The sequence below is a fragment of the Corythoichthys intestinalis genome, chromosome 19, assembly GCF_030265065.1.
Source record: "Corythoichthys intestinalis isolate RoL2023-P3 chromosome 19, ASM3026506v1, whole genome shotgun sequence".
Taxonomy (NCBI): Eukaryota; Metazoa; Chordata; class Actinopteri; order Syngnathiformes; family Syngnathidae; genus Corythoichthys; species Corythoichthys intestinalis.
In genome coordinates this window covers 1,977,287-2,002,936 of record NC_080413.1, presented here as the reverse complement: position 1 = coordinate 2,002,936, position 25,650 = coordinate 1,977,287, and the positions used below count along the sequence as shown (strand labels likewise).

At 44.6% G+C, this 25,650-nt stretch overlaps 1 protein-coding gene across 7 annotated transcripts in view; it reads left to right on the top strand.

Moving 5' to 3' along the window:
• LOC130907718 (unconventional myosin-VI-like) overlaps window positions 1-23,180 on the top strand; it is a 32,252-nt gene extending 9,072 nt beyond the window's left edge. For 3 of the 7 annotated variants that reach the window (XM_057823115.1, XM_057823116.1, XM_057823117.1), the window contains exons 15-36: window positions 1,546-1,618; window positions 1,695-1,822; window positions 1,883-1,978; window positions 2,049-2,219; window positions 2,442-2,480; window positions 2,563-2,656; window positions 2,713-2,843; window positions 6,831-6,908; window positions 6,986-7,115; window positions 9,191-9,281; window positions 9,438-9,588; window positions 11,102-11,310; window positions 11,369-11,447; window positions 11,523-11,683; window positions 11,762-11,800; window positions 11,896-11,931; window positions 12,108-12,146; window positions 12,436-12,545; window positions 14,959-15,090; window positions 15,253-15,285; window positions 18,509-18,742; window positions 22,405-23,180. In XM_057823115.1, the coding sequence (XP_057679098.1) occupies window positions 1,546-1,618; window positions 1,695-1,822; window positions 1,883-1,978; window positions 2,049-2,219; window positions 2,442-2,480; window positions 2,563-2,656; window positions 2,713-2,843; window positions 6,831-6,908; window positions 6,986-7,115; window positions 9,191-9,281; window positions 9,438-9,588; window positions 11,102-11,310; window positions 11,369-11,447; window positions 11,523-11,683; window positions 11,762-11,800; window positions 11,896-11,931; window positions 12,108-12,146; window positions 12,436-12,545; window positions 14,959-15,090; window positions 15,253-15,285; window positions 18,509-18,742; window positions 22,405-22,604 (2,454 nt within the window). In that variant the 3' untranslated portion in view covers window positions 22,605-23,180. The remainder of the gene's footprint in view (window positions 1-1,545; window positions 1,619-1,694; window positions 1,823-1,882; window positions 1,979-2,048; window positions 2,220-2,441; window positions 2,481-2,562; window positions 2,657-2,712; window positions 2,844-6,830; window positions 6,909-6,985; window positions 7,116-9,190; window positions 9,282-9,437; window positions 9,589-11,101; window positions 11,311-11,368; window positions 11,448-11,522; window positions 11,684-11,761; window positions 11,801-11,895; window positions 11,932-12,107; window positions 12,147-12,435; window positions 12,546-14,958; window positions 15,091-15,252; window positions 15,286-18,508; window positions 18,743-22,404) is intronic. The other 4 variants (XM_057823118.1, XM_057823119.1, XM_057823120.1 and 1 more) reach the window with 4 other exon arrangements.
• The last annotated feature ends 2,470 nt before the right edge of the window (window positions 23,181-25,650 follow it).

Below are 25,650 nucleotides of genomic sequence, written 5' to 3'. Positions count from 1 at the left end.
TGGCGCTTGGGTCCAAATGATTTTATGGTTTTAAGCACAATGAGTGAGCATGGTGTAATTATTGACATCAACAATGGCGAGCTACTAGTTTTTTTTTTGATTGAGAATTTTACAAATTTTAATAAAACGAAAACATTAAGAGGGGTTTTAATATAAAATTTCTATAACTTGTACTAATATTTATCTTTGAAGAACTACAAGTCTTTCTATCCATGGATCGCTTTAACAGAATGTTAATAATGTTAATGCCAGCTTGTCGATTTATTGTTATAATAAACAAATACAGTACTTATGTACCGTATGTTGAATGTATATACTGTATCCATCTTGTGTCTTATCTTTCCATTCCAACAACAATTTACAGAAAAATATGGCATATTTTAGAGGTGGTTTGAATTGCGATTAATTACAATTAATTAATTTTTAAGCTGTAATTAACTTGATCAAAAATTTTAATCGTTTGACAGCCCTAATATTTTTTTTGTCCTTTTCACAAATTTGAAAAAAAGATTTTATTAAGACCATATTTTTCAAATTATTTCATATTACATGCATTAAAGGGTTACGACCAGGGTCGCGGAACCCTGACAACAAGGCCAAGAGGTCAAACTCCGCGCGTTCACCTTAGTTTTAATTCCATGTATTGACTCCATTTTAAAAGCCGGAAAAAGGCTTCAAAACACAAGTTGACAATTTATTTCAAGTCGATAGCAATCATACAGCAAGGCAAAACGGCAAACAGACCCAGACGAGGAGGAAAGCTGGCTCCGGGGTGGACAAACAACAAGTACACAAAAATGTTCCCGAGAAAAAGACGGCGCTAGCTAAAGAATTCAGTCTTTTGAAGACTGGTGAGGCGAGCTGTGGTCTGGGAGAAGGGTGTGTTTGGGTGTGGTTTAGGTTAATTTTCTGTTGCAGGTTGGGCAGATGAGTCCGTGAGTCACTGTTGCCAAGGCATCCAGAGTTGTAAATTAGCCTCAGCGCAAAAGGAGCGCTGTGTGTTCAAATTCTCAGCCGTGGAGTCTTATTGTTATCAAGCGTTCCTTGTGGCAAGACAAGATGTCCCGCCATTGTTCTGGACTGTCCATTGTTGGCCCCCAGAAGAGCTGATGGCGGGATTTGGTGGTCCAGACGTGGGCTGGTAGATTTCTTGGCCATCTCCTGCTTGTGTTGCTCCGTCAGTCTCCATCTCGCTCAGTCAGCTGCATGACATGTACGTTGGGCTTCCGTAGTCAGCAGGCATCCTGTATAAGTTATGCCCTTATCTGCCCGTTGTCCTGGTGCTGCAAATTCCAATCACTCCAAGTCCAACTACTCATACTATCAAATACTGGATATTGTTTTGTTACACTATGATTTGTGTGTTCGAGTAATACAAACAGTCAAACAGTAAATATGGGGAAGGAGGCTATTCCCTTCAGGCGGGTTCAATCAATGAACCTGCCTCGCCCGCGACATCGGCGGAATTTAACAACTAGTCAGAGGTTGGTTTTTTAACCCCAATGCTCTAGTTGAAGCTAAGCTGCTTCCGGTTTGTATCCCCAGGAACAAGAACTGTACCAGAGGGAGGGGCTGGGTGTCAACGAGGTTCACTACGTGGACAACCAGGACTGCATCGGTAGGAACCGCTTAACCCTCGAGACTCCGGTCCCAGACTTGCTTAGAGACACGTGTGCTTCTGCTCGGTTCTGCAGACCTGGTGGAGGCCAAGGTGCTAGGAATCCTGGACATCCTGGACGAGGAAAACAGACTACCTCAACCCAGCGACCAGCACTTTACGGACACGGTCCACAACAAACACAAGAACCACTTCCGCTTGACTGTGAGGCAGAGACTTTCCTGTTGAAACTTTGGACTTTTGGTTGATGTGTGTTTCTGCCAGATACCGAGAAAGTCCAAGCTGGCTGTCCACAGAAATGTGAGGGACGACGAAGGTTTCATCATCAGGCATTTTGCGGGAGCCGTTTGCTACGAGACGGTGAGTTGCGATGCGGCGAGAGAGAGAACTGGGCACCCGGCCGGCCCTTTATTGACATTTTCCGCCTCAGAACAAGTTCGTGGAGAAGAACAACGACGCCCTGCACACGTCGCTAGAATGCCTGCTCAGCGAGTCCAGCGATCGATTCATCCGAGAACTCTTCGACAACGCCAACAATGCCAATGATGGCAAGCAGAGGGCCGGAAAGTTGGGATTCATCAGCGTGGGAAACAAGTTTAAGGTGACGCGCTTCCGCAAGAACAAGCTAAGCCCGTCACGGTAGCGGCTGGGGAAAGCCGAGCATGAGTTGATGTGATCCCACAAATAGTTATTTGAAGTATTAGTCCTCTGAAGTCGCGAGGTTCCCCTTTAACCAGCTAGCAGAGAAGACAAAAAAAACAGCGAATCGAATTCCACGAGAGTTCTACACCGCTGAAGTCCTGTGTTGATTTTTTTCCCGTAGACTCAGCTGAATATTCTACTGGAAAAACTGCGCAGTACGGTCAGTAGCTTTTTTAAGTCTCAAATGAAGCGCCGGCCGTGGCTGGGCAGGCGCAACCTGACGGTCCGTCTTTCCGGATCAGGGTTCCAGTTTTATCCGCTGTATCAAACCCAACTTGAAGATGGTCAGCCACCAATTTGAAGGGGCGCAGATCCTGTCGCAGCTCCAGTGCTCAGGTGGGCGGTCCCGTCTCGGGAGCGCTTTCCAAACCCTGACCGTCCTTGTCGAGCAGGTATGGTGTCGGTGCTGGACCTGATGCAAGGCGGCTTCCCCTCCAGGGCTCCTTTCCACGAACTCTACAACATGTACAAGAAGTACATGCCGCCCAAGCTGGCACGGCTGGACCCACGCCTCTTCTGCAAGGTTAGTCCATCACCAATTTGGAAAGTCTATATCGGCCGGCCGATATATAGCCCTTGTACAGCAATAGGATAAATTATGTTCACGGTTTAGGTGATTATTTTAAAGGTCAAACGATATATTGTCTTTCTTGATAGGTCGATATATGGATATGCCACATGGCAAAAAAAAATGCCACATTGCAAAATCCATTTTGCCACATGGCAAAAAAATGCCACATGGTAAAATCAATTTTGCCACATGGCAAAAAAATGCTACATGGCAAAATCAATTTTGCCTCATGGCAAAAAAATGCCACATTGCAAAATCCATTTTGCCACATGGTAAAAATCAGTTTTGCCACATGGCAAAAAAAATGCCACATGGCAAAAAAATGCCACATTGCAAAATCCATTTTGCCACATTGCAAAGAAAATGCCAAATGGTAAAATCAATTTTGCCACATGGCAAAAAAAAGTGCCACATGGGAAAAAAGTGCCACATGGGAAAATCAATTTTGCCACATGGCAAAAAAATGCCACATGGCACTATCCATTTTGCCACATGGCAAAATCAATTTTGCCACATGGCAAAAGTGCCCCCTGGCAAAAGCCATTTTGCCACATGGCGAAAAAAATGCCACATTGCAAAGAAATGCCACATTGCAAAATCCATTTTGCCACATGGCAAAAAAGTGCCACATGGCAAAATCAATTTTGCCACATGGTAAAAACAAATGTCACATGGCAAAAAAAAAAAGTGCCTCATGGCAAAATCCATTTTGCCACATGGCAAAAATAAAAAATGCCACATGGCAAAATCAGAATCAGAATTACAGACGACATGACTTAAACGAGATATTATCGCGTACTTACCTCGTTTCGATCCAAAAACTCCATGTAGAATGTATCACTAAGTATCAAGACACAGCTGTGAATGGCTACAGCTGGATTTTTGGGGGATTTTATGGGTGAAACATGGTAATATAACGAGGGTCGTGGTGCAGGAATCACAAACATCAATGAGCGGTCTAGATTTTCTTTTTCATATGTTTACCATTTGAAAGGGGTTTTTTTTGTTTGTTTTTTTTTTCTTCTTTATCTGGATCGATATGTATAACCTAACATATTGGAGAAAATGCGACAGTAACAAAAAATACATTTAAGTGATAGTTATGAGGCAGATATCCGTGACTTTTTTACAGACACCATTTTTTTCATCGTGTCGTCATTTGTTTAAAAGTTTAAAATATACAAGTGAATAATTGTTTATTAGGGTGGCCCTCTGTAGGGGGGTTAAATTTCAAACGAATAATGTCTATGCTCCAAACCCGGATTCTTGTTCCTTTTGACCCAGAAACGTGCTGTGCAAAGTTTCATTGAAATCGGAATATATTTAACCGGTGCTCAACGACTCTGAAATTTTACTCAGCGAACGCTAGTCACAAGCACTCCGGGTCCCCCTCCCACGTTGCTCTCGTGGGAGTATTAGCCGCTTTCCTCTCCTGGCGGGGGTTATGTGGCTGCTAGCCACTCATTGTCGCCCGGTCCGTGCAAGCGTTCCCTTCCTGGTGTCCGGGAACTGGCGCCGATGGTCCGCGACGACCTGGACGAGGAACTGCAGTTGTTCTTCGTCCTTCGTCAGGAGCCGGTTATATTCCTGAATCAGGGCGACGCCTCGTTCCGCGTGGTCATTGGTGACCGACAGCTTCCCCAGCGCTTTGCACGCCTTGCCGTACGCCTCATCCTTCTTCCAGTCTGCCGGTTCCAACGCCAGGAATCCCTTGTCAATGGACATCTTGTCGAAGAACGAGGACGTATTGGAGGTCACGAAGTCCTCAAGGCTGCAGCCGCTGATCGCTGAAGCGGGAATGGTCACTCGCTTCTGGGCTGTGTCGTTGCCATCCTTCTCCTCAATCGCCGCTACCATCTTCTTCTTTGTTTCTGATGAAACCCGGTCGTCGAAGAACGCCAGGGCTACCAGCTCTTCCGAGAGGTACCAGAGGTGGCCGAGGAGCTTGTTTGTCGCGGCCTTGGAGACCTCCGCGTCCTCGTACCCGTCCAGTGCCTGAAGCAGCTGAAGATCGTTGAGCGGAGCCGCGACAGCAAGTGGGGCTTGCGTCCAGGCTTTGCTGTAGAGGCGGGCGGAGAACATGGCCACCCTCAACAGTCCGCGCTCCTCCTTCGGCGTCAGTTTGAACTGTCCCCTGAACAGCCACACCTTGAGCGAGTACAGCACTTTGCTCATCCACCGAGCGTGGTGCATGGGGCCAGGGGCACGGAAGCGGATTCCGCGGGGAGGTACGCCGCCGAGAAAGATGACGGTTAGTTCCAGAAGTTCCCGGTAGTCGTCCCGAAGGTCTGTCCGCTCTTTCAGGGCCTGAAGGAACCACTCGATGTCGACCTCTCCTGCTCCATCCTCGATCGGCTGGAACTCGCCTTGGTTGATGAAGGGCCACCTCTCCTGGAAACGCTTGAACAGCAGGACAGCAGGCCCTGTAGTTGGCCCCATCACCGACGTGAAGACCGCCTCGATCACGAGCTCGAGAATGTGATGCCGGCAGGCGAGGTAGAGGAGGTCGCTCTTCAGCTGCCGCTCAATCAGGGTACACGCCCCGGTGTGGCGACCCGTGTTGGCGGCGGTGGTGTCAAAGGACATCCCCACGACCCGGTCAGCGACGCTCCACTTCTCCAACGCCTCCACGACGGCCTTCGCTGCATTCGCCCCTCTTCCACTGGGAAGCTTCGCCACCTGCAGCAGCTGAACCTCCCCTCCCCCAGACACGAAGATGGGCAGGCGGTCGACGTGGGCGTTGCTGGTGAGATCCGGCATCAGCTTCCCGTCCCAGTGGACTACCAAGGGGCCTTCTACTCGCAGCTTCTCCTTGAGGGCGGAGGCCAGTTGCTCGCGGTGACGACGGCGCTGGCTTTGGATCGATGTCCTGTTGATGTTGTACTCAACTGTGTCGTGCCCCAGGGCACGGGCTGTCTCGGTGAGGACGAACACTGGGCCACGGTCGCTCACGTTGACGCGATCCAAAGAGGCCGCCACGTCCGGGGTGACGATGTTGAGGTTCGCTCGAGGCCGTTTGGGTGGGACTGGGGAGATACCACGTGTGGGGCTTTCTTCGGCGCTGGTGCTAGAGGAGGTTGAGGACGAATCCTCCAACTGGACTCTTGCCGCGGACGTCGACGCCTCCAATCAGAACTCACTCCAGAAACATGCAAACACGTTGAAAAAGTACTGCCAAGCACTAGACAAATGCTAGACAGAGGAAAAGGAGCACTAGACGAGAGTTGCCACACACAGTCCTTGGTCCATAGTCCACCAACGAGAGCATCTGAGAACAGAGCCGCGGCATTTGTCACCGACAAAGCCCCTGTATCGTTGAGCGTGAAAATGATCTTATATAGTAAAACTTTAAGGTCGTTGAGCACCGGGTAAATATTATTCGATTTTTTTTAAAAAATTACTCGCGTGGTTTTCTCATGGAGTGGAACAAGAATCCGGGTTTGGAGACTGAATTTTCAAACTTTCGAAAATAAGGGCCACCCTATTGTTTATAGTCGTTTTTTATTTAAACGAAATATTAGATATTAATTAATGATTCTAAACTAAAAATGACAGACATTTTGAATAATAATTATTTACCTTTGTTTTATGGATGGGTTGAAACAAAAGCGGTAAGGGTAAAACGGACAAATTAAAACTAGTTCGGGGGCTTAATGCGCCATGAATCTGCTATGGCAGCATATAGACATATTGTTCTATTTAACACAACAGTTGTTTTGGATTAAAATGCAGCAGTTTCTTTTAAAAAGGAGTGCAAGAGCAGAAACTGCTTTTTCAGTCTTGTCTGTTTTTTCCGCCATATGCATTTAATAAGTGTTTCCTTTAAAAAAAAAAATTATATCAGCCTACAAAATCGGCTTTTGTCATCAGCAATTGGTTTCAAGTCAAAAGCACGCTGTCTAATCCGTTCACCCTCTTTTTTTTTTTTTTTCCCTACAGGCCTTGTTCAAGGCTTTGGGCCTGAATGAGAAAGACTACAAGTTCGGACTGACTCGAGTGTTCTTCCGACCCGGGAAGGTCGGCGCCTGCCCGCCCAACAGGTCGACAGTCTTTTTTTAATCATGCTCACATTTCCTCCGGCTTCGTTTTTTTAGTTTGCCGAGTTTGACCAGATCATGAAGTCGGACCCAGAGCACCTGGCGGAACTGGTGCAACGCGTCAACACGTGGATCATTCACAGCCGCTGGAAGAAGGTCCAGTGGTGCGCGCTGTCCGTCATCAAGTGTAAGTGCGTGCGTTGGCGCTTCATATTGTCCTAGCACAGGGGTGGGCAAACCGGTCCTCGAGGGCAGCAGTGGGTCCCGGTCTTTGTTCCAACTGATCTAGCACTGACAGTTTCACTAATGAGGTTTCATCAGAAACAAGAAGAACATAACTGCAGTCAACTGACACTGACACTTGTAAAACACCAGATTGGTGAAAAGGTGTCGTCTTGAAGGGAATAGTACCCTTTTCCATATTTATTTTTTGTATTACTCTAACACAACCAATATAAAATAAATAGCATTTAAATCATAATTTAAGAAAACAAGTAGAATAAATTTGAAGATTGAGTAGTTGGACTTGCAGTGATTGGAAGAAGACAACGGGCAGATAAGCGCATAACAGATACAGGATGCCTGCTGACTACTGAAGCCCTACTCGCACGTCATGGAGCTTACTCAGCGAGACAAGCAGGGGATGGCCAAGACATCTACAAGCCCATGTCTGGATCACCAAATCCCACCATCTTCACGTAACTAACAATGGACAGTCAAGAACAATGAAAGGAAATCCTCTCCTTCCACAAGGAACATCTAATGACAGAGGAACCCACGACTGGGAAGTTGACACTCAGCACTGACATGGCGCTGAGTCTGGTAAAATCCTCAACTCCCGTCGCCCTGACGACAGTAACACCCATCTACAACTGACAATAACCCTAAACAATGCCCAGACACACCCTTCTTCTGGCCCACAGCCCGCCCCACAAAAGACTAAATTCTTTAGCTAGCGTTTCTTTTTTTCTCTGGACACTTTTGTTGACCCGTGATATGGTGACCCTGGATCCAGCCTTCCTCTTCGTCTGGGTCTGTTTGCCGTTTTTGCCTTGCTGTCGACTGAAGGAATTCGGAACAGCGACAGCCGAACCAAATGGCGTCCCATTGGCGCCGCTCCAGCAAGTCGGCCGGCGAGACCAAATCCCGCGCGTTCACTCCAACGTTAACCCTTTGTACTGACTCCATTTTGAACTGTTAAAAGATGGCTCACTGAAAACGTCTTGACAATTTATTCGTCGACAATGGTCAAAAAACGAGGCAAAGCGGACAACAGAGAGGCAATGTTAGATCTAAGGTCCGCAAAACAACAGATACATCGGAATGTCCCGAGAAGCAAGCGTAAAATGTTCAGTCTTTTGAAAGCTGCGGTGGAGTGGGCCGGGCTTAAGGCATGCCTGGGTGTTGTCTTGGGATCATCCCTCTGTGGCAGGTTTGGGCGTTCAAGTTCGTGCGTCATCCTTCGTGGCTGGGACATGGTTGCCACGGCAACTGAGGCATGTCTTCACGTCTAAGACTCATCGCTATCAAGTTGTTGTCTTGGTAGGGCGGGAGCGTCCTGACTGACTGGAGAAATGATAACGTTTTTTCTTCACTTGTCAGGCGACTGCTGATAAGCTAGTCCACTTTACTGTGTCAAAAGGCATGGAGTGAAGTCTGCCTAAACTATGGTTAAATGCTTTACTATAATGAATGTGTTAGACTAATGCAAACAGTTATACAGTGTCTGCGAGAAAGGTAACTATTCCCTTCACGACAAATTGTCAACTTGTGTTTTGAAGCCTTCTTCTAGCTTTTAAAATGGAGTCAGTTCAAGGAGTTAAAACTAAGGTGAAAGCGCAGAGTTTGGCCTTTTGGCCGGGCTGTTGTAGTTCTGATCGGTTTGGCTGGCGTGATTCCGGCAATCTGGCCAAAGGGTCAAATTCCAACACTCCGAATGGGTTTGAACTAAAATCTGCACCCACTGCAGCCCTTTGTGGATTACTTTGCCCGCTCCTACCTTAGCAACACACGGAAGTACGATAAGTAAGACCTAGAACCTCGGCCACAATTCCTTCTCAACCCTGTACTCTTCCTCATTTGGCTTGTCGTTCAACCTCCAAATTTTTGGCGTCTTCTCATATCACCTCTTCACTTGTCCGCTTCTTCGTCCCGTTTGTTGAATTCCTTCTCAGTATTTGTCATGAAGAATTCTAGCGCTAGCACGCTAATCATTATGGGGAAGCATGTCCTTGACGTTTGTCGCCGTATGTTTGTGCGCAGTGAAGAACAAGCTGCTGTACCGGCGCGCCGCGTGCGTGGTCATGCAGAAGACTGTGCGCATGTGGCTATGCAAGAGGAAGCACAAACCTCGGTGGGTGGCCTCTTCATCCGACCAGATCTTCTTCTCGAATATTTCTTTGCGCCGTTCTTCAACAAGTAGCTTTTTGCATTTGTCCATGAGCAACTTCTCCCTCTTCACGGTCTACCGTTTCCTCCGACTTCAACCCAAACTGACTTTTATTTTCAGAATCGACGGCCTGGTGAAGGTGCGGCAGCTGAAGAAGAGAACGGAGCTCTTCAACGAAGTGGTGGCGGGACTCAAGGAAGGCAAGGAGGAGATGAGCGCCCAGGTTGAACAGCTGGACGCCGCCATTCACGCTTTGGAAGTCAAAATCAAGGTAGGTTCCCAAGATACGGGTGGGCGACGGCAGTGACGTCAGCTAAGATTTTTTGAGAGACGGCTAGAACCAAGAGTGGTATTTGCCATGTGGCATTTTTTTTTGCCATGTGGCAAAATTGTTTTTGCCATGTGGCAAAATTGATTTTGCCATGTAGCATTTTCTTGCCATGTGGCAAAATTGATTTTGCCATGTGACATTTTTTTTGCCATGTGGCAAAATTGATTTTGCCATGTGACATTTTTTTTTGCCATGTGGCAAAATTGATTTTGCCATGTGACATTTTTTTGCCATGTGGCAAAATTGATTTTGCCATGTGGCATTTTTTTTGCCATGTGGCAAAATTGATTTTGGTATGTGGCATTTTTTTGCCATGTGGCAAAATGGATTTTGACATGAGGCTCTTTTGGTATGTGGCAAAATGGATTTTGGTTTGTGGCATTTTTTTTGGGGTGGGGGCGATTTTGTTGTTGTTTTTTTTTTTTGGGGTGTGTGGTAGTTTTGCAGGCTATGCACGTCCACATTTTCCATTCATTTTAAATGGGAGAAAAACATGTGTGGCTGTGATTTTTGACCATACACTTTACATTACAGCGCATGGACATTCAACTGGAACCCAAGTCAGGCTATGCCATTGACGGCTATGCACGTCCAAATTTAACATTCATTTTAAATGGCAGAAAAACTTGTGGCTCTGATTTTACATACACTTCGCATTACAGAAAATTGACATTCACACGTTTTTCTGCCATTTAAAATGAATGGAAAATTTAGACGTGCATAGCCGTCAATGGCATGGACGTGCATGGCCTCCAAAACTGCCATATACTCCCCTAAAAATGCCACATACCCCCCAAAAATCCAACAAAACAAAATCCATTTTGCCACATGGCAAAAAAAAAATGCCACATGTCAAAATCCATTTTGCCACATGGCCCAAAAAAATTCCACACGGCAAAAATAAACGCCATATGTCAAAATCTATTTTGCCACATTGCAAAAAAATGCCGCAGGTCAAAATCAGTTTTACCATATAGCAAAAAAAAAAAATGCCACATGGCAAAATCAATTTTGCCACATGGGAAAAAAATGCCACATGGCAAAAAAAAAAAATGGGCAAAAACAAATGCCATATGTCAAAATCCCACATGGCAAAAAAATGGCACATGGCAAAATCCATTTATCCACATGGCCAAAAGAAATGGCACATGGCAAAATCAATTTTGTCACATGGCAAAAAAAATGCCACATGGCAAAAAAATGCCACATGTCTAAATCCATTTTGCCACGTGGCAAAAAAAAAAAAAAAAATACATGGAAAGATCAATTTGCCACATGGCAAAAAAAAAAAAAAACGCCACATGTCTAAACCCATTTTGCCACGTGGCAAAAAAAATAATACATGGCAAAATCAATTTTGCCACGTGGCAAAAAAAATGCCACCTGGTAAAATCCATTTTGCCACATGGAAAATAGCACTTTTGGTTTCTTTGGATTTTTTTTGCGCGCCCAGGGCACAACCATGCGGCGCCTGGAGATCGAGGGCGAATACGGCGCGCTGGTGGTGCGCTCGGAGCGGCTGCTGACCGACATGCAGAACAAGAAGAAGGAGGAGGAGGAGCGCGAGCGTCTCCGTCGCATCCAGGAGGAGATGGAGAAGGAAAAGCAGAGGAGGGAGGAGGAAGAGCGCCGCCGCCGACAGGAGGAAGAAGAGAGACGCGTGTAAGTCCGCGCCGAGGTCAGCGCCCCCGTAGAGAGTGAGCGTGGCGTTTCCTTCCAGGAAAGCCGAGATGGAGATCAAGAGGAAGCAGGAAGAGGAGGAGAGGAAGAGAAGAGAGGAGGAGGAAATGAAGCTGCAGGTAACTTTTCATTTCGGATGACGCTAGCCTGGCCGACGGGCGTCCTTCCGATTCACCGTGGTGTTTTGCGCGTAGGCGGAGATGGAACGTCAGCTGGCGGCAGAACGCGAGGAGGAACTTTCCCGTCAGGCGGTGTTGGAGCAGGAGCGTCGCGACCGCGAATTGGCGCTGAGGATCGCGCAGAGCGAAGCGGAACTGGTCACCGACGAATCGCAGAGCGACGCCGCCCTCCGCAGGTTAGCGCCTCGCTACGGGAAGTAGCCCGCGCCCGCCCGGCTTTTTTCATTAACGTGTGCTTGTTCTCCTCCCGGCAGCGCCGAGTCGTCGCTTCCGTCGTCGCCCGAGCGAGCAGCGTAAGACCTTTGAACTTTGACCTTCACGACTCCCTCTGTTCTTTTAACCCTCGCGCGCCCGGGTCGATATCTCGGTTGTCGTTTTGTCTTTTCAGCACTACTGCCGCCTCCAAAGGCTCCAGTTTAAGCATGTAGGTAACGCCGTCGGGGTACGACGCGGCGCTGCCTCGAGATATACGAGACGGGAACGGATTCTTTCAATATGGGAGGGCGAGGGGAAGGAATTGGACTCGTATGTCGGGGCAGCGCCGTCGTCGGGCGGCCATTTTGCGGTATGACCTTAATGATGACCATGACAACATTGTAGGGAGGAGATGGCCAAGGAAATGAGCGAGCTTTTGGCGAGGTGCGTTTCCTATCGACGGGCACGTCGTTCTTTTCTAATCACCCGCGAGGGACATTTTCATGATTTGCCCGGCAATCGACCGCCGCCGTAGATGCTTTTTTTTTTCTTGAAATGCACTCGATCGCAAAAGGTGGACGACACGTGTTAAATCACTTCCTGGTCGGGGCAACTTACTTCCTGTCCTCTCAACCTCCTCTTGTCCTCTAGCGGCTTATACTCAGCGCTAACCGTCTTTAGTCTTTGGTTCTTTGCCGACTTCTCTCTCTCTTTCCTGTGTGTCGGTCGGCAGAGGTCCTCAAGTGCAGGCCGGCAAAGCCGCCGCCGCCACCGCCAGCAGCAAATACCAGCTCAGCAAGTGGAAGTACGCCGAACTCCGAGATGCCATCAACACCTCCTGCGGTGAGACGCGACCTCCGCCCGCCCTCTGTCCAGAGAGATCTTTTTGAGAGTTGCATGTGTTCGCTAACGTAGGGCGGAAAACACAGACAAGGCTGAAAAAGCAGTTTCTGCTCTTGCAACCCTCTTTAAAATAAACTGCTGTATTTTAAGCCAAAAAACTGTTGTGTTTGAAAGAACAATACGTCTATATGCTGCCATAGCAGATTCATGGCACATTAAGCCCCCGAACTATTTTTGTTTATTCGTTTTACCCTGGAAAGCCCCGTTTACAGACGTCGCGCAACCGCTTTTGTTTCAAGCAAGCCATAAAACATACAGTGGGGCAAATAAGTATTTAGTCAACCACCAATTGTGCAAGTTCTCCTTCTTGAAAAGATTAGAGAGGCCTGTAATTGTCAACATGGGTAAACCTCAACCATGAGAGACAGAATGTGGAAAAAAAACAAAATCACATTGTTTGATATTTAAAGAATTTCTTTCCAAATTAGAGTGGAAAATAAGTATTTGGTCACCTACAAACAAGCAAGATTTCTGGCAGTCAAAAAGGTCTAACTTCTTCTAACGAGGTCTAACCAGGCTCCACTCGTTACCTGTATTAATGGCACCTGTTTTAACTCATTATCAGTATAAAAGACACCTGTCCACAAGCTCAGTCAGTCACAATCCACTATGGCCAAGACCAAAGAGCTGTCAAAGGACATACCAAAAACAAAATTCTAGACCTGAATCTTGCTGGGAAGACTGAATCTGCAATAGGTAAAACGCTTGGTGTAAAGAAATCAACTGTGGGAGCAATTATTAGAAAATGGAAGACATACAAGACCACTGATAATCTCCCTCGATCTGGGGCTCCATACAAAATCTCACCCCGTGGTGTCAAAATGATAGCATGAACGGTGAGCAAAAATCCCAGAACCACACGGAGGGGACCTAGTGAATGACATACAGAGAGCTGGGACAACAGTAACAAAAGCTACTATGAATAACACAATGCGCCGCCAGGGACTCAAATCCTGCACTGCCAGACGTGTCCCCCTGCTGAAGCCAGTACACGTCCAGGCCCGTCTGCGGTTCGCTAGAGAGCATTTGGATGATCCAGAAGAGGGCTGCGAGAATGTGTTATGGTCAGATAAAACCAAAATGGAACTTTTAGTAGAAACACAGGTCCTTGTGTTTTGAGGAGAAAGAATACTGAATTGCAGCCGAAGAACACCATACCCACTGTGAAGCATGGTGGGTGGAAACATCATGCTTTGGGGCTGTTTTTCTGCAAAGGGACCAGAATGACTGATCTGTGTAAAGGGGCCATGTATCGAGAGATTTTGAGAGAAAATCTCCTTCCGTCAGCAAGGGCATTGAAGATGAGGTGTGGCTCGGTCTTTCAGCATGACAATGATCCCAAACACACATCCAGGGCAACAAAGGAGTGGCTTCGTAAGAAGCATTTCAAGGTCCTGGAGTGGCCTCGCCAGTCTCCAGATCTCAACCCCATAGAAAATCTGTGGACGGAGTTGAAAGTCTGCGTTGCCTGATTGATTTGGAAGTAAATTCTTTAAAAATCAAACAATGTGATTTTCTGTTTTTTTTTTTTGTTTTTTTTTTCCACACATTCTGTCTCTCATGGTTGAGGTTTACAGGCCTCTTTAATATTTTCAAGTGGGAAAACTTGCACAATTAGTGGTTGACTAAATACTTATTTGCCCCACTGTAGGTAATTAATTTATATTATTCAAAATGTCATTTTTGGCTTAGAATCATTAATTTATGTGTAAATATTTCATTTAAAAAAAACAACAACAACAACTTCAGAAATTTATTCACTCGCATATTTTCAACTTGGTGTCTGTAGAAAAGTCACGAATATCTACCTCATAACTATCGCTTGATTGTATTTTTTTTTGCTACTGTCGCATTTTCTTCGATATGTCAGATGATAATCGATCCAAACAAAGAAAAATTGAAAAACGTTTAAAATGGTAAACATATGAAAAATAATATCTCGACCACTCCTTGATGTCTGCGATTTCTCCATCGCGACTTTTGTTACATGACCATGTTTCACCCATAAAATCCCCCAAAAATCCAACTGTGGCCATTCACTGCTGTGTCTTGACACTCAGTGATACATGCTACATGGAGTTTTTGGATCGAAACAAGGTAAGTACGCGATAATATCTCGTTAAAGTCATGGCGTCTTAAATTCTGCTCTCGTGTCCAGATAGGGTTTTGCTGTTTAAATTTTTTTTTTTTTTTTGAAAATGCCCACCTATTCAAAATCTTTCTTCCCCCAGAAAATTGACATTTTAAGCCTTCTACTGATGTATCACACAAGCATATCGGACAATTTTGAAAGTTGCCCAAATGGGAGGTCTCATAGCGGAACTTCAAGTCACTTGAGTGTTTTCCACCATAGACATCGAGCTGCTGGCGGCGTGCCGTGAGGAGTTCCACCGCCGGCTGAAGGTTTACCACGCCTGGAAGTCCAAGAACAAAAAAAGGAACGCCGACATGGAGCAGAGGGCACCCAAGTCGGTCACCGACTACGGTATGTCTGCACGTCTCCTGGAAGCCGAGCTCTTAATTTGACAGCAACTACCGGAACTAAACAGCGGCGCACACTCTTTTTTTTTTTCCGCACGGATGTGCCGTCGTATTTATTTGGCGGCGTGTCCGAGCTTTTTGTGTGTAACGGCAAATTTCCTTCCAGGTGGCACCCCCTCTGTGATAAGAGTCCCCAAGTGTAAGTTTGCTTTAGCTTTTAGCACATAGCTCTACTAACCGCACCCCTACCCCCACACTGACCCCTCCCGTGGTGGCTCCTCCCACTTTGCCGCAGGGATATATTTTAGGAGAAGGTGAAGGTTTCATAGCATTCTGCTTGGGCTGACATAAGTGCGCGGGAACAATGTAGAAAGCATCACGAAGCAACAGGCATTGTTGACATGATGCTTTGACTTATTTTGTTCAAACGTCATGTCCTTCAGCTTCCTGAATTTTCAGGTGGGACCCATCAGTTGACCCAAGTCACGCGACAACAACAGCTTCTTTTTTTCTTTATTTGATCTTTTTCCTATTTTTGTTGTCGTGGTGTGGCTCGCATTCCCTCCCTCCATTGCAAGTTACCCTTTCCCAACTTTGAGTTCCTCCCTCAATGAGATGACGTGCAGCTGCTCTGCTCCAAACCAAGCTGGTGATTACCTTTAGATGGCAGTAGATTACATGATTTTGGAGAAAAGATCTGCTTGGCCGCCGTCTTTGCCGCAAATTGATTTACAACCCCTAGCAAAAAGTATAGAATCACCAGTCTGATGAGCACTCACTCAGACATTTTATCATGTAGAACAAACTCGGATAAAAAGCTTGAAAACATAATGAATTAGTTCAAAAGTGCAACTCTGTAGCATTCAGAAACACTAAAAGAAATTAATTTTAAAAAAAAAACACTGTGGTGGTCAGTAAATGTTACTTTTATAGAGGAAGTGCAGAGAAATATATGGATTCACTCCATTCTGAGGAAATAATATGGAATCATTAGAAAAAAACATAGAAATAACATTCAAAATACATCTCTAGTATTTAGTAGCACCACCTCTGGCTTTTATGACAGCTTGCAGTCTCTGAGGCATGGACTTGATGAGTATTTTCCATCAATTTGGTGCCAATTCTCTTTTGAATGCAGTTGCCAGATCATCCTTGTAGGTCAGAGCCTTGCTGTGGAACATTTTTATCAATTTCCACCATAGGTTTTCAATAGGGTTGAGATCTGGGCTATTTGCAGGCCACGACATTGACTGGATGAGTCTTTCTCCAAGGAATACTTTAACAGTTTTAGCTCTGTGGCATGATGCATTGTCATCATGGAATATGACAAACATATTTTCAATTGAAGGGATAAGAAAGCTGTCTAAAATGTCAATCTAAAGTTGTGCATTTATAGAAGATTTAACCACAGCTTCTTTGCCTGACATGCAACCCCATATCATCAAGGACTGAGGGAATTTTGATGTTTTCTTCGGGCCGTCATTTTTGTAAATCTCACTGGAACAGCACCAAACAAAAGTTCCAGCATCATCACCTTGTCAAGAGTCAAGAATCTGCATTGGACATCATCACCTTGTCAAGAGTCAAAAATCTGCATTGGACAAGGTGATGATGCTGGGACTTTTGTTTGGTGCTGTTCCAGTGAGATTTACAAAGATGACTGCCTGAAGAAACCATCCAAATTCCCTCAGTCCTTGATGATATGGGGCTGCATGTCAGGCAAAGGCATTGGGGAGATGGCTGTGGTTAAATCTTCAATAAATTTACAAGTTTATATTATAATTTTAGACAGCTTTCTTCACCCTTCAATTGAAAATATGTTTGTCATTTTCCAAGATAACTATGGATCATGCCACAGAGCTAAAACTGTTAAAGCATTCCTTGGAGAAACACATCCAGTCAATGTCATGGCCTGCAAATAGCCCCTATATCAACCCTATTGAAAACGTATGGTGGAAATTGGGAAAAAAATGGTCCACAGCAAGGCTCTGACCTCCAAGGATGATCTGGCAACTGCAATCAAAGAGAGTTGGCACCAAATTGATGAAGAATACTCAAGTCCATGCCTCAGAGACTGCAAGCTGTCATAAAAGCCAGAGACGGTGCTACTAAATACTAGAGATGTTTTGATTGTTATTTCTTTGTTTGTTTCTCATGATTCCATGTATTTTTCCTCAGAATGGAGTGATTCTATATTTCCCTGCACTTGCTCTATAAAGTAACATTTACTGACCACCTAATGTTTTATATTCATTTCTTGTAGTGTTTCTGATTGCTAAAGAGTTGCACTTTTGAACTACCGTAATTTCCCGAATAAAACGCGCTTTTTTTTTCCCCAAAAATTTACTCGTAAAATCATGGGTGCGCGTTATTCACGGGTACAGGCACGGAGACAGAAAAAATTCATCATGATTCATGTTCAATTGTAACCATGGACCAGCACAATATTACCTAATCCGAACGACAGTGTTATAACTTATAATAATCAAGTTTCATGTGGTAAATAATTGTTTTCATGATATTTTTCACATCTAATAATTTTTTTTTTATTTTGTACTATTCGTTTATTATTTACCGGTACATTTTTGTAACCTTTGCTTTGCAACATGCTGGCCGGCACACGGCGATGTTGTCTCGAAGAGAAAGTATACGGCGATCCGTTTCGTATAAATGTTGACCGTGTGGCGAGCTAGGACAGGAGTCTGAAGAAGATTGTCGATCCGCTGAGCCAAGCCACTTTGTTTTATTTACATTGAAACTCACAAAGGAACAACGTGCGTCTAGCACGCAAATCGCAGGACATTTGTTTACTTCCGGCTGTTCCCTTAACTTTCCCCCGCGGGAACTACACAACTTGCCAACATTAGTTCCGCTGGTAAATTCTGTTAAAACTTGCTACAACTCCTTCCTTTGTGAAAATTGTTATCGTATACTGTGAGCAATTTTACCACAGAAAATTAATATTCTTTTTTTTTTTTTTTTTTTTTTTTAATATTTCACAAAAGGATTAAAAAATGCTGCAACCGCATACTTTATAAAAGTTCGAGACACGAGACACATATTTATAGGTGTTAAAATGAGGGTGCGCTTTATACATGGGTACAAGAATTTTCCCTAGATTTTACAGGTAAAGCTGGGGTGCGCGTTATACACGGGTGCGCCTTATATTCGGGAAATTACGGTAATTCCAAATTTTTTCAAGCTTTTTATCAGAGTTTGTTCTACACGATAAAATGTCTTGAGTGAGTGCTTGTACGAGACTGGTGAATCCATACTTTTTGCTGAGGGTTGTATAATCCTTCCTAAAATAGTAAAGCCTGAATATCGTTGCCGAGGGGCGGAACGACGTTGTTGAAAAAGAAATCGTAACTTGGGTCCACTTTTTGGGAGTTCTGTTTCTGAAACCTTCCTCTCTCGCGCAGCCCAACAGAAGACTGTGCCGACAGTGCCGGCGCGCCATTACGAGGTGTCTCTGAACCGGCAGCAGCGCTTCTTCCGCATTCCGTTTATCCGTCCGGGCGAGCAGTACAAGGAACCGGCGGCGGCGGTGGCAGCGGCCAAGAAGAAAGGCTGGTGGTACGCCCACTTCGACGGGCCCTGGATCGCCCGGCAGATGGAGCTGCACCCCGACAAACACCCCGTCCTCCTGGTGGCCGGTAAGATTTGTAGGAGACTAGTAAATTGTTTTTCATCACCTGGATTACGTCGAGTCATTCCACCGGTAAAACCCGCACGTGTTCAAAACTGTTTTTCATCTGTTTGTCTGCCGGTGATTTTTTTTTTTTTTAAAGGGCGTATTCCCACCCGTCCTGTTTAGTCCATAAAAGTTTGTGGTGTGCACCTTTTGAGCTGGTGTGAATACAAATCAGAGAACGGACTAAACGCCAGAGAGGTGGTCTCAATTTGCTTCCAAGCCACACTATTACAACTATTGTTTCGTGGATTCCTTTCCCTATAATTATTCATCTTTCACACATCCTCTGGAAACAGAATCGTTGTTTAATCCATCTGCAGGCGACCAGCAGATTTATGGAGGTAGATTTGTGTCTTTATTATTCAATCAAAAGAAAAGTCACTTAAATTTAAAAAAATGTTTGAATGCAAAAATAAATTTGAAACTCAAAAAAATGCATTTGAAAACAATTTTTCTATTTAAAAAAAAAAATAATTTTTTTTTTGGGAAGTTTTTTTTTTTATTGAAGTAATGTTGTTTGGGTTTCTGCCGCTTTTTGGCTAGGGCATTTGTGGCTATTATTCAATCAAAAATTGAATTGTTTGGCTCCAAACAAAAAAATATTTTTAAAGGAAAAACACTTCAATCAAAAAAATTCAATCATAGAAAACATGTTTTGGAATGCGAAAAAATATTTGAGACTCAAAAATTGCCATTTGAACACTTAATTTTTTCATATTAATTGAAAATGTTTTTGTTTGATTGAAGCAATCCTTTTGTGTTCGGGTCACATTTGTGTCTATCCCCAAAAAAAGTTGCTACAACCCAAAAAAAAAAAAAAAATCATTTTCAATCAAAGAAAAAAACATTTGCTGAAATAAAATTGTCCTCCCCTAAAAAAAATTATTTGGGGAGGGGGGAATATTATTTTTATTTGAAATTTATTTATTTTTTATTATTGATGTGTCAATTTTTTTGAAGTGCAAAAAGATTTGAACTACCTTTTTTTTGATTGAATCACTTTGACACAAATGTTCACTTCGTGCTATTGGTCGGACCTGTTTGAGTGACAAGAGTGGCTTTGCCAGTGGCAAGATATTTTTGTTTGTATTGAAGATATTTTTGTTTTGTTTGAAGCAACTTATTTTTTGATTGAATAATAAAGACACAAATGTCCTAGCAAAAATGTGGCCCAAACGCAAAACATTACTTCAATCAAAAAAGTTGTTTCAATCAAAAAAAAAAAATTCAAAGAAAAAGTTTTCAAATGCATTTTTTCGCTTCAAAGTTATTTCTGCATTTGAACAATTTTTTATTTAATTTGAATTTTTTTTTTTTTTTTTTTGAAGCGACTTATTTATTTTTTTGGGGTTGAGTAATAAAGACACAAATCTACCTCCATAGAGATAGATTTTTGATTGATGATTTTACGACACTGCAGGTGTGCACTGGTCCTCATGGGAAATGCAGTCTTCCTTAAGGCAAAACACTACCGCTTTTGTCCACCGGCGTCACTAAAATCAACCAAAACTGAAAAGTTACATAGTGTTGCTTTAAGTATCAGGTCCTCATTGTCAATTTGAGGCCGTTGAAGTATTTTTTTTAATTTGCTTTTCATAATATACATGCCTATTAAAAACAGTATATCGACTTACAAAATGTTTTTTAGATATCGCTATTGGCATTCGAAACTCCCATATCGGTCGACCTCTAAAAAGTACCGCACTGTGGTCCGGAACGTAGCTGAAAATCATGTACAGTGGGGCAAATAAGTATTTAATCAACCTCCAATTGTGGAAGTTCTCCTACTTGAAAAGATTAGAGAGGACCCTGTAATTGTCAACATGGGTAAACCTTAACTATGAGAGACGGAATGTGGGGAAAAAAAACTGAAAATCAACATTGTTTGATTTTTAAAGAATTCCAAATTAGAGTGGAAAATGAGTATTTGGTCACCTACAACCAAGCAAGATTTCTGGCTGTCAGAGGTCTAACTTCTTTTTACAAGAGGCTCCACTCGTTACCTGTATTAATGGCACCTGTTTTAACTCATTATCGGTATAAAAGACACCTGTCCACAACCTCAGTCAGTCACACGCCAAACTCCACTATGACCAAGACCAAAGAGCTGTCGAAGGACACCAGAGAAAATTGTAGACCTGCACCAGGCTGGGAAGACTGAATCTGCAATAGGTAAAACGCTTGGTGTAAAGAAATCAACTGTGGGAGCAATTATTAGAAAATGGAAGACATACAAGACCACAGAAAATCCCCCTTGATCTGGAGCTCCATGCAAGTTCTCACCCCATGGCGTCAAAATAAGAAGAACGGTGAGCAAAAATCCCAGAACCACACGTGGGTACCTGGTGAATGCGCCGCCAGGGACTCAAATCCTGCACTGCCAGACGTGTCCCCCAGCTGAAGCCGGTACACGTTCAGGCTCGTCTGCGGTTCACTAGAGAGCATTTGAATGATCCAGAAGAGGACTGGGAGAATGTGTTATGGTCAGATGAAACCAAAATAGAACTTTTTGGTAGAAACACAGATTCTCGTGTTTGGAGGAGAAAGAATACTGAATTGCACCCCAAGAACACCATACACACTGTGAAGCATGGGGGTGGAAACCTCATGCTTTGGGGCTGTTTTTCTGCAAAGGGACCAGGACGACTGATCTGTGTAAAGGAAAGAATGAATGGGGCCGTGTATCGAGAGATTTTGAGCAAAAATCGCCTTCCATCAGCAAGGGCATTGAAGATACGACATGGCTGGGTCTTTCAGCATGACAATGTTTCAAAACACACAGCCAGGGCAACAAAGGACTGGCTTCGTAAGAAGCATTTCAAGGTCCTGGAGTGGCCTAGCCAGTCTCTAGATCTCAACCCCATAGAAAATCTGTGGAGGGTGTTGCCCAACGACAGCCCCAAAACATCACTGCTCTAGAGGGGATCTGCATGGAGGAATGAGCCAAAATACCAGCAACGGTGTGTGAAAAGCTTGTGAAGAGTTACAGAAAACGTTTGGCCTCCGTAATTGCCAACAAAGGGTACATAACAGAGTATTGAGATGAACTTTTGGTATTGACCAAATACTTATTTTCCACCATGGTTTGCAAATAAATTCTTTAAAAATCAAACTTTGTGATTTTCAGGGTTTTTTCCACATAATGTCTCTCATGGTTGATGTTTACCCATGTTAACAATTACAGGCCTCTCTAATATTTTCAAGTGGGAGAACTTGCACAATTAGTGGTTGACTAAATACTTATTTGCCCCATTGGACCTTTTTGCACGTAACTGGCTTCCGTAGCAAGGAAATGTTTGGTTAGCATCACGGTCCGTGGTTAGCAGTGCGTCAGCTAATATGAGCTATGAGGAGTTGAAGAATGTGGCCTCTGATGCTCCAAGTTTCCCACAAATGTGGCATTACCCCACCCAGATGGTTTTGTCCAATGATTGAACAATGTTTGCACTTGCGTAGGTTTGTTGTCAAATCCTGGCTCGCTTGCCGGAACCGCGTAAAAAAAACGTGATTTGGTGCAAACCAAGGAAAGCCAACTATGGCCTTTCCTGGTGTGAATACGCCTTTAATGATGGTAACTACGGCCTAAGCCGTCCATAACCGCGACGGGCCGTTCTTCGCCCGCAGGCAAAGACGACATGGAGATGTGTGAGCTGAGTCTGGACGAGACGGGCCTCTCGCGCAAGAGGGGGGCAGAGATCCTACCCCGCCAGTTCGAGGAGATATGGGAGCGCTGCGGCGGCGTCCACTACCTGCGCAGCGCCATCCAGAACCGGCAGGCGCGGCCTACCTACGCCACCGCCATGCTGCAGGCTGCCTTCAAGTGAGATGGCGGCCGGCTCCTTTGGGCCTCCCTTTTTTTTTCCCGCGCCGAGGCCTTAAGTCTTTTGGGACTCGCTCACGTGCTCGGAAACTTCAGGTGAAACCTTCTAACTTTGTGACTTTTTCTCCTTTTCGTCGTTTGCGACTAATTTTGCGCGGAGGCTCAGTAATTGTTTGATGATCACGCCTGCAAATGTGAATTAATGACCAATAACGACGACGTCGACCTATTTTGTCGCCGCTATGCATTCCCGGGCGAGGTTAGCCACAAGCTAACGGCGGCGCCGCGACCGTAGCAGCTAGCTAAGCCGCCCGATGCGAGATCGACGTCATCGATTGACCAATCAAACTCTGATGATTCCGTCGGGTGACCTCGTAAGCCATCCGGACGAGCGCCGGATCTTGTTTTTCTACCGCTTTTGGAGGGTTAGAAGTTAGGTGAAGCCGCAAACCGGCGGTTCCGAACTCCCGCTAGACCCCGATGCCTTTTAGCGTACTCGAAACGTCACGCCGGCCACAAACCGCGTTTGTTCTCTCCGGACGTCACCTCAACTGTCAATAAACGCACTCGTGTGTCACCTGACTCAAGTTGTCCACGCTTCTTTGATGGAACCCACGTTTAGATGGAAACGGTCTCAAGAAAAAAAAACAGAAAGGGCATTGTGTGCTTGCTTTTTTTGTGTGGGGGACTAGCAAAAATGCACAAAACTCAAAGTATGTACCCCCAGTGTGTATGTGGCAGCACCGGCAAAACTTGATTCCTGCCTGGAACCCCTGTGTTTCTATTCCGGAGTACGGGAGAAATAGCGAGACAAGACAGTCTACAGTTTGGTCAGATTGAGCAGATTCTCGCCTGCCAGATGGGAGAAACATGCATCAAATTTGGGCTAATTTCTCAAAAGGACAGAACATTGTCATTTGGGCTATTTTTATTGAACTTATGGCGTGATTTAGCAAAACTCAAGCGGGATGGAACGTGTGATGGAAATTTAGTCCGGACTGTTTAACCACATCTGCTGAAGTTAACATGACAACTTCTGCACTTCTCATTCTTTAGATGAACTAACACCAGGGCCGGCCCAGCAGACTATGCAGCTGCTTAGGGCCCCTGACCGCTAGGGGGCCCCCAATCTGGCAATTGTTTAATTTATATTCTATTTTGTTTACTACAGTTTGCTTTATTTGACTTTTGTGAGTTTTGATACTTGATTACAAGCTTTAAAAAAAGTTCTTAACTTTCCTTTTAGAAAAAGGTTTGGCGCTATCTACTGTAAGTACTGACAATCATTTGGGGTGAGAAATTTGAAGTATGCAGTGCAACAAAATATATGGACTTATGGGTTGGATTGCATGTATGGGTTTCACAGTACACCGTGACGAAATGGTGGGCCAAAAATAAGGGCCCCTTTGCATTATTTTGCTTAGGGCCCCCAAATGGCCTGGGTCGGCCCTGACTAACACAACCAGTGTTGTTAATTTTTACTTTAAAAAAGTAATTAATTAGTTACAAATTACTTCTCCCAAAAAGTCATTGCGTTAGTAACTCAGTTACCTGAATGTAAGAGTAATTAGTTACTTGGCAAAGTATCTAGTGATAATTTTCATGTTTTTTTTTTTGGGGGGGGGGGGGGGGGGTTTCTCAAAAAAAAAAAAAAAAAAAAAAGGGTCACACAATATGAAGTTTAAAGGGTTTTTGGGACAATTGGCCCCAGCCCAATTCTTTACCCTCCACTTAACTAGACACAAGGGTATTGCGATAACTAGATAGTAACCTTTGCTATGTGTGGAAGTCATTTAAAGTTGTGAATCAACCGTTAAAGTTGTTAAAATTGCTCCCGTTATTGCATTAGTTCCCTTCTGTCTACTTTCAACATGTGTAAGTTTTAAAACTGTTCCATCATTTAAAGATCGATTTAAATCAAGATTTTGCCGATTTAGGAGCATTTTAGATTTAAAAAAAAAAAAAAAAAAAGGTACTTAGGTTCGCTAGGAAGGATCTCTACATCAGAGCTTTCCTGAGAGCTCTACTGCTTTAAGATGGCAGCTGTTTACTAACGCATGTAGCCCTTAAAACATGTTGCCAATGCAGCCGTGTCTGTCATTTGCATCTAGTTCTATAATATATGATATCTACCGTATCATGTGGGCGTAGTTTGTAGGCTATGGCTACAGTCAGGTATTATTGGAGCCACCTAGCATCGCGTTTGCAACGGCGTCTTCCCCACTCCTGCTCTACTCTCTCGTCTCCGTGAGTCCGTCTCTGACTTTTTTTGATTCAACCAACTTAGTAACGCATAGTAACGCACGCCTTTCCCGCCTCAGTAACGGTAACGGCGTTGCCAAGAAAAGTAATTAATTAGATTACTCATTACTGAAAAAAATAACGCCGTTATATTCTAACGCTGTTATTAACAACACTGAACGCAACTGAAACATAATGTGCCTGACCTTGGGTAAATGCACGTTAAAGATCACATTTGACTTTGGCAATACCATATTTGTTCAACCAATAGCAACAAACACATTATGACAACAGCCGTGTAAGGTCCAGCCATCCATTATCTACCGCTTAATCCGGGGTTGGGTTATGGTTATGGGGGCAGCAATTTTAGCAAGGAAGCCCAGACTTCCAGCCACATCAACCAACTTCTCCGGCGGGATCCCAAGGCATTCCCAAGCCAGCAGAGAGACAGTCAGAAATGTCAGCAGAGACTGGCTTCCTGCCAGTGGGACATGCCCGGAACACCTCTCCGGGGAGGCATCCGAACCATATGCCCGAGCCACCTCAGCTGGCTCCTGTCAACGCGGAGGAGTAGCGGCTCGACCCTGAGTCCCTCTTGGATGACCGAGCTTCTATTTATCTCTAAGGGAGAGCCTGGACACCCTGAGGAGGAAACTAATTTCGGCTGCTTGTATACGCGATCTTGTTCTTTCGGTCACGACCCACAGCTGGTGACCATAGGTGAGGGTAGGAACGTAGATCAACTGGTAAATCGAGAGCATTACCTTTTGGCTCAGCTCCTTCTTCACTACAACGGACCGGTGGCAAAA